General features: G+C 38.4%; 1 protein-coding gene across 1 annotated transcript; it reads left to right on the top strand.

The window, feature by feature from the left end:
• Positions 1 to 6198: 6198 nt before the first annotated feature.
• On the top strand, positions 6199 to 8042 carry LOC148584133 (uncharacterized). Its single transcript, XM_088518759.1, has 5 exons — positions 6199 to 6485; positions 6588 to 6842; positions 6934 to 7039; positions 7127 to 7333; positions 7896 to 8042. Exons 1-5 carry the CDS (start codon positions 6199 to 6201, stop codon positions 8040 to 8042), a joined length of 1002 nt encoding a protein of 333 aa, XP_088374885.1.
• Positions 8043 to 8380: the final 338 nt, after the last annotated feature.

The raw sequence follows: 8380 nt of genomic DNA, 5'->3' as shown, positions 1-8380 counted from the left end.
TATTAAGCCGAGGGCTCAGTCATCTAAATTGACTTAAATAACACATCCAAATACATGCATATGATGATCAGGCACATTCATATGAGGAATTCAATTAACCAAAAAACAATCAGTTTAAATATACCAAATATTATTGTAACAAAGGCGCCAATATCGAAATCCTAAAAAGACATGATTAGGGCTTCAATCTATCCCCTAACAAAATATTTAGCTAGACATAATAAAACTAAAAATAAAGGAAAAGAAAAGAAGAAGCCGGAAACTTAATAAAATCGGAGGTCTAACTTCTAGTTCAATTAGGACTTTGGAAACCTAATCGTAAGTGGAATAGGAAGTCTGGCCGCATCTGGGCCCCCCGAGTGCGGTCGATCCCATGTGGCTGTGCTTCATTGCAACTCTACGCTCGATCGTTCCTCTTGTGTGTTCAAGTCTGCTTCTTGTGCACGCGATCACTACTAGCGCTCGATCCTTAGCTTTGGCGCTCAGGCCTAAGTGCGCTCAAGCCTTAGTCACGTCCCCCATTGCTTTGTTTCCTTAGCCGCATGCACCCTCATATTCTATTTCACAGGATATCCCGTTCTTCCATGGACTATTCGTCCACAATGGAAGCAGAATAGCGGTAAGTTCTCATTCTTGAAAGTAACCCAATGTGACTTCTCTCCCAAGTGAATGGCCCTACCTTGCTCAAGGGGTTTTGATAAGTTTATTTGAACACGAATTCATACACAACAGCCCCAACCTACGCCGTCTCCAGCCATATCAACATCCTCCAAGCTACCCAAAGACTCTCCAATCATTACCCCCACCGTTTTGGTCATACATAGAAGGGGCAGATCATAGACTTGGATCCAAAATGGGGAATGCAGGAACTTCATTTGGGATGGTGGTGTCTTACCGTCAAATTCTTTTAGTACCTAAATTTGTCGGTTAAACGACCACAGCCTCCTTGCCAGTACATGCTTCTTGTCCGCAACGTCTGAGAACTCAAACAGCCATAGATTGTCTTGAAGTTCCTTGAAGACCACCTTCCCAATCATTTTCCATAGCCGAGCTAGGACAATTTTTAATGCCTCCTTATTTGTGTTCCTCTCAGACCATATCTTCCCCACCAAACACAACTCTCCCTTCTCCCCCGAACATCAGCTACTTCTCCCTCCATGATTGTAATTCCATGCTTCTCACCTTCTGTAAGTGACTTCCTACTACATAGATTCTCTAAACCCTCCGCCATACTCCCCTCCTCTATTCATGCTACTATCCCTCGTGACCCTCCTCGTTTGCCAGGCAATAGGAGACTATCCCCTCACCTCCACGCTTCACCCAAAAGAGACCCTAGGGTAAACCCCTAGAAGCTGCCCTTGAGAGAAAACCTAAGAGAAGGACGTTCCACTCAAATTTTCTTTAGATGACTACTTTAGTGGCTAATAAGTGGCTTTTGAGATACTATACCATACATCAAGCATGGCATAGGTTGCAATATTTGGGGTATTATTTTGCGTGTATTTTAAATAAATGACCCATGTCTTGATAATAAGGTCAAAAACAAAAAAAAGCCTGTTTGAGGGTTTTTATTTATTTTTTTATGATGATTGTTTGCTTGCCAAACCATTTTAAGACTTTGAAAATGACTGACCTAAGTTTTTTTTTATAAGTACATGAAAATCACCCAAAAAAACAACTTAAACTAACATTTTTATTTTTGTCAAGATTTGAACCACTCAACAACAAAGGTAAATCTCAATCTGCTTGTAGCCCGTCAAGCACTCAAAAAGATATTTTATACTACAAAAAATCAAGGGTTTAGTGACGTGGCAACTGTTTATTAGTTTTTACCACGTCACTAAATTATAACGTGTTAAAATACAACACGTTACCCTATTTATTGGTAACGTGGTATTTTTAACACGTCGCCATATGGTGACGTGGCAAAAATGCCACGTTACCAAATGGTAACATGTTAGAATGACACGTTACCATATGGTAACGTGTCATTCTAACACGTTGCCAAATGGTAACGTGTCATTTTAACACATTACCATTTGGTTAAAATTTTAACTAAATTAAAAAATAAAATTTAATAGAAATTTGGTGATAAAAAAATTTTTCAGGCACTCTTTGCATTATTTGCTAGATGAGAGGTGTAATTTTTATACAAGTGTAATCTTGTAATTTTTATACAATTCTATAAACAATCATACAATTTTGTTGACATTAATTCATTCTATTATTAATAACTTTGAGAAAAAAATATTAGGGCTTAGGACTTTGTGACTAACAGATCATAATCTAGAACCCAAAAAAGATATGGCTAAGATATGCCTTTAGAACACTAAAGGCATGCTAGACGTTATCAGCTATATAACAGTAACACCATGCTTTATTTTATATAGTCAGGATATGCACTATCAATTAATTAACCAAATTAAGGAAATTGGCCGATGCAAGCCCTGAACATGCATGGTGGAAATATACGTAATATTACACATATATATTTAATATTACGTATAATTAAGTTGATATATATATATATATATATATATCAACTTATAAGTTGATAATTAATTAATTATCAATTACTAAGCTTAATATAACGAACACTTAATAATTGCAAGTATATATTAATATAAGGCTTTATATCAATTAATATATATATATATATATATATAAAGCTTAAGCTTTGTATTATATATATATTCAGTGTATTAATATATATATATTAAGCTTTATGTAATATATTAAGCTTATATATATATAATTTTTATTATATTATAGAAATAATAACGTGCCATGCATGGCACGTTATAAAAAAAGTGACTTGCCATTCATGGCACGTTAGAAAAATTGTAACGTGCCTATGTGGCACGTTACTATCAGCCTCGGGACCATGCGCTTCTGACCGTGCGCATGGTCCTTCTTCTCCTTTTCTCTTTTTTTTCCCCTGGCCGGTTATCTACTTCTTCTCCCCTGCGCTCGCAGTGCAGCTTCCTCCCCCCCTGCAGTCAAAATTTTTTCTCTCTTCTTCTCATATTTTCCAGCCACCTTCTCTTCAATATTTCTCTCACATTTTGCACCTTCTTCTTCGGATTTTGGAGCAGGCCGCCACCTCATCACCACCATCTTCTCTCTCCGCTGGCGAACTCATCTCCGACCGCCAACTCACCTCGATCTCACGTGTTTTTCGGCCATCGATCAGGTATATATGTATATATAATTTTTTTTTAAGTATATATTGATAGTTTTTAATTTTCTCTACAATAATGCATATTTCAAATTTTATATATGTATATAAAATTGATTCTTGTAATGTATGGGTTTATAGAATATTGTATATGTATATGTTCAATTTATTTTGTTAGCTAATTAACTTATTAATTTGGTTGAATTATATATTACTTTTAGTGTCCTATGTTTGTACATAGAAATGTAGGATTGTTCAATATGAGCATGCATGCAAAATATTTATAGACTCGTCTTTAGGTAAGTAGTTTGAAATTAGCTAAATTTTTTTTATTTCGTGTATGTTTTACAAACCTAGCTATTATATAAATAATTATTTATATAATAAATAAAATATAGAAAATAGATTTATATAAATCATTTATATAAATGATTACAAAAATAATAATAAACAATACATAATGCTAAAAAAAAAAAAAAAAAACAAACCTACCTAGGTAGCTAGTTAGATGAATTTTATTTAGGGTCCCCATATGAAGTTGAAATTATGTAACTTTATTTTTTTAAAAATAATTGTGACAAAAACATAACTTAAATTTATTTTATTTAGGGCCCCCTAACAAATTACAACCTTTTCAATTTGTTTAATATAATTTGGTTTAGGTTTTACAACTTTATATTAGAGTACATGTTATTAAATAAACAACGAACGCAGATGTTTTTTCTAAGTACGGTACCCATGACAAATGGTTTTAATTTTGTATTATAATGTGGTTTAAGGTTTCGAAATTTACTTCATGTAAATTTTAAGCAGAAAAAAAAATAACAAGGAAAGAAAAGAATAACAAAAAAGTAATGAACCTAGTTTTACTTATTCACTGTTAGGGTCTCCATTGGCTATAGTAATGCATTTATGTTTAAATTTAGCGTAATTCTTACATATTTATGTTTCTAATGTACATAGCAACACTATGGACAAGAGTTTGATGAAGAAGTCTAGGGGTACAAAGGAATACAGAGACGGATGTAGAGCATTTGTGGACTTCGCAGTTAGGAACTGTGACACTCCAGACAAACTTATTGTGTGCCCCTGTAAGACGTGTCGCTGTAACAGGAGACACCCCCCAAATTTTGTATATGACCACTTGACAGGGAGGAAAGGAATGTGGCCCCAATACACGTTCTAGGTTTATCATGGCGAGAGGCCTGTTAGAGCTCCCGTTGATGGCTCGAATTCATCACGTCTAGCAACAGCTGCGGGTGGAAGCACTGAACAGGGTGGAAATATGCACGCCATATTGCGTGATGCATTCGGCATGCACGAAGTCAGAGATGACAATAGTGAGCATCGAGTTGAGGTGCACGGAAAGGAAGAAGACATTGTGCATGACGAAGCCGATAGAGGTGACGTACGAAAGTATGAGGAATTGCTTAAAAAGGCAGACAAACCGCTTCATGATAAGACCAAACATAACAAGCTGAGTGCTACTATACATCTGTATAATTTGAAGTGTGTGCGTGGAGTTAGTAATATGATATTCTCGTGTTTTCTCGAGCTAGTCAATCAGTTGCTACCTGTAGATGATGGAGCTCTGCCAGTTGATACATATGAGGCCAAACGGTTTCTAAGGGACATGGGACTCGGTTATGAGAAGATTCCGGCTTGTCGCAATGATTGTATGTTGTTCTGGAAGGGCAATAAGGACTTAGATTCATGTGTCAAATGTGAAAAATCTAAGTGGAATGACGAAATTCATTTGGACGAGGATGGCCACCCCATAACGTCAAGTAAGAGACGTCCAGTCAAGATTTTGCAGTGGTTTCCCATCATGCCACGACTACAGAGGCTTTTTACGTCAAAGCATACTGCACCCTATATGAGGTGGCATGCAGAAGGCCGCACTAAGGACGGTGTATTGAGGCATCTAGCTGACGGCGAAGCATGGAAGTCATTTGACAATTTATATCCGAAGTTTTCAACAGACAGTAGGAACTTAAGACTTGGCCTAACCTCGGATGGATTTAATCCTTTTGGGAACAGGAGCACATCCCATAGTATTTGGCCTGTAATGCTTGTACCGTACAACCTGCCTCCTTGGATGTGCATGAAACAAACGTCTTTCATATTGTCCCTGATTATTCCAAGCCCAAGTTCACCTGGAATGGATATAGATATCTACATGCAACCATTAATTGAGGAATTGCAGCAACTATGGAGTGTGGGGGTTACGAACATTTGATGTCTCCTTGAAAAAGAATTTCATGCTCCGAGCACAGCTGATGTGGACAATTAATGACTTTCCGGCATACGCAGACTTGTCTGGGTGGTCTACAAGAGGTAGAAAGGCATGCCCTTGCTGTATGCATGCAACAAGGTCTAGACGGTTAAAACACGGAAGTAAGTTTTGCTTTATGGGGTATAGGCGATACTTGCCTATGGATCATCTGTGGAGGCAGAATAAAAGTACATTTGACGGTAACCAAGAATTAGAATGTGCCCCCGATGTGCCAGATGGAGATGAAATCCTAAAACAGTTAGAAGAGATGGTATTTGGGGATGAGAGCACCGGTAAATCAGTTAACATTGATAATTCACATGCAAAGAGGAAGAGGACTGATAATATATTGTGGAAGAAGAAAATTATTTTCTTTCGTTTGCCGTACTGGATGGATAATTTATTGCGGCACAACCTTGATGTCATGCACATAGAGAAAAATGTGATGGACAATATAATCGGCACAATACTCGACATTAAGGGGAAAATGAAGGACAACCTTCAAGCTCGTAAAGACTTGCAAGAAATGGGTTTGAGATTAGCACTTCATCCTTTCACAAGTGATGATGGGAGAATCTATATGCCTCATGCAAGCCACACAATGTTGAAAGATGATAAAACTAGTTTCCTAAAAGTGCTTCAAAATGTAAGGGTGCCAGACGGATATGCCTCGAATATTTCTAGATGTGTAAAACTTAAGGACCGGACGATATCGGGTTTGAAGAGTCATGACAATCACGTATTGATGCAACAACTTCTCCCGATTGCATTGCATGGATCACTGCCTGGTAACGTGGTTAGACCGCTGGTTGAGATGTCTGCATTCTTCAGAGGCATGTGTTCAACGGCGTTGACCCAAGAGGAAATGGCCCGACTTGAGGCTGGCATCTATATCACTCTGTGCAAGATGGAACAGATATTCCCCCCCCCCCCCAGTTTTTTCACCAGCATGGTTCATGTTGTGGTGCATCTTCTTCGTGAATGCCGACTCGGTGGACCGGTACAGTATAGGTGGATGTATCCGGCAGAGAGGTAACATTTCCCCTAAAAGATTAAAACTAAAATTTCTTTGTCATTTATTTATTTAAAAACAACTATTAGATGTAATAATTGACTAGTTTTGATATGTATGAGCCTCGGGGTGTTCAAATCTAGTGTTTGCAATAAAGCGGCTCCTGAGGGCTGCATTGCGGAGGGCTACATAGCAACCGAGTTGGTGACGTTTTGTTTGATGTATTTAGAGAACGCACCGACATTTCACAATAGGCCGCAACGAAACCCGGATGGGCCTAAAGGGGCTGGAACCCGAGTCGTCCTCAACCGACTCACGTTGACACAGATTCACCGTTACATTTTGTTTAACTCAGATGACTTCCTCCAATTGCGGACGTGAGTATTGTGTAATAAAGATATGCATGCTCATATCCCGCAACAACGTTCGTTGTGAATTAAGTTTAATTGATTTTATTTCAAAATATAGGATGCACAAGGATTCCATAAGACAAACCACAAATAGGGGGCGAACGACAGACGATCAGTTGGAAACCCAACATTTTGACCAATTCTGCGATTGGTACCGTGACTACGTAAGACTAATGTCATGCACACCTTCAGAATTTTATAATGTTTCCTCATTGCACTAACTACACTTCGTCGTTGTATATGACTCGTAGGTCGATTGTTCGGACGATCAACGCAGGAAGGATATGGGTGGCAAACTAGTAATGCATTGTAGAGGGCAGATGGTTTCAGCAATCCAATATAATAGATATATGGTCAATGCCAAGTTGTTTCGCACTGTCGAACATGATATTGGAAAGCGGTCTCAGAATAGTGGCGTGTGTGTGCCGACTGTTGATGGCGAAACATACTACGGGAAGGTACTCAAATACTTGAGGTGGAGTATTACGACAGGACAAAGTATGTTATGTTCAAGTGTGATTGGGCGGACACCACAAGGGACAAAGGATACAAGGTCGACGAGTATGGCATAACGCTTGTCAACTTTAAAAACCTTGTCCATAAGGGGGAGCTGATTAGTGATGAACCATATGTACTAGTTTCCCAAGTGGAACAATTTTTTTATGTCAAAGATGAAAGGAACCCAGATTGGGCTTGTGCGGTGAGGACTAAACCTAGAAACGTATACGACGTTGGTCAGGGTCAAGCGCCTGATGATGATCATGCCAACTATCACGAGAGTGAGCCACTCACTTTAAATAATAATCAGTTGTACGATCCGCATGATGACATCCAATATGTCCGACCCGGCTTTGCACTAATCGAGGCGTATGTCATTCCATATGAATTAAATATTGTACAGTGATTGGTTTCTTATTTATTTGTACATTAATTGTCAATTTTTCTTAGGACTTTGTGGTGAAATTTGGTTGCACTATGCACTATACACATAACTAATTGGGTGCGTGCTGTATTTTGCAGGTTGAAATTAGTGCTCGGGGGAAGTCAAGAGGCCGGAGGGCACAATCTTCTGGGTCGAGATTGCAGCATGGCTTTACCGATAGTGAGGCGCAGGAAGCTGCTATGCTTCTTCAGCAGCAATCAGGGTATCGACCCATACTTCCATAGCATGTGGAAGGGCATACACATGCAGGAGGCGACTATGACTACGACATTCCTGGCTCTTCGGTTGATCATATCACAGATTTTCTTGACCCATCCCGTCGGACGAGACTTACCCAGCTAGGGTATTGATGTACAAATTTAATTGTACTCGCAAGCGCACGAGTCGTGTACAATATAGTGTGTGTGCAAGTGCGAGGTCGATCCACAGGGAATTGTGTTTGTGAAATTTAATTTCTATCTAAATCAATTATATCTTAACCTAGTTCCGAATGATTTTGATTTTGAAAATAAACTAACATAAACTAAATAAAATAAAAATAATCAAAAGATAAACTACTAAG

This window comes from Corylus avellana, chromosome 8 (genome assembly GCF_965113065.1).
Source record: "Corylus avellana chromosome 8, dhCorAvel1.hap1.2, whole genome shotgun sequence".
Classification (NCBI taxonomy): Eukaryota; Viridiplantae; Streptophyta; class Magnoliopsida; order Fagales; family Betulaceae; genus Corylus; species Corylus avellana.
Note: the sequence above shows the minus strand (reverse complement) of the source record. Positions and strands in the feature narration are given on the sequence as shown.

Bases quoted from the DNA above. Each gene is read 5' to 3' on its own strand.
- LOC148584133 (XM_088518759.1), top strand. From the start codon at position 6,199: ATGCAACAACTTCTCCCGATTGCATTGCATGGATCACTGCCTGGTAAC. The intron at 7,040-7,126 runs GTAAGACTAATG...TATGACTCGTAG, and splicing joins GCGATTGGTACCGTGACTAC to GTCGATTGTTCGGACGATCA. The intron at 7,334-7,895 runs GTACTCAAATAC...TGTATTTTGCAG, and splicing joins GCGAAACATACTACGGGAAG to GTTGAAATTAGTGCTCGGGG.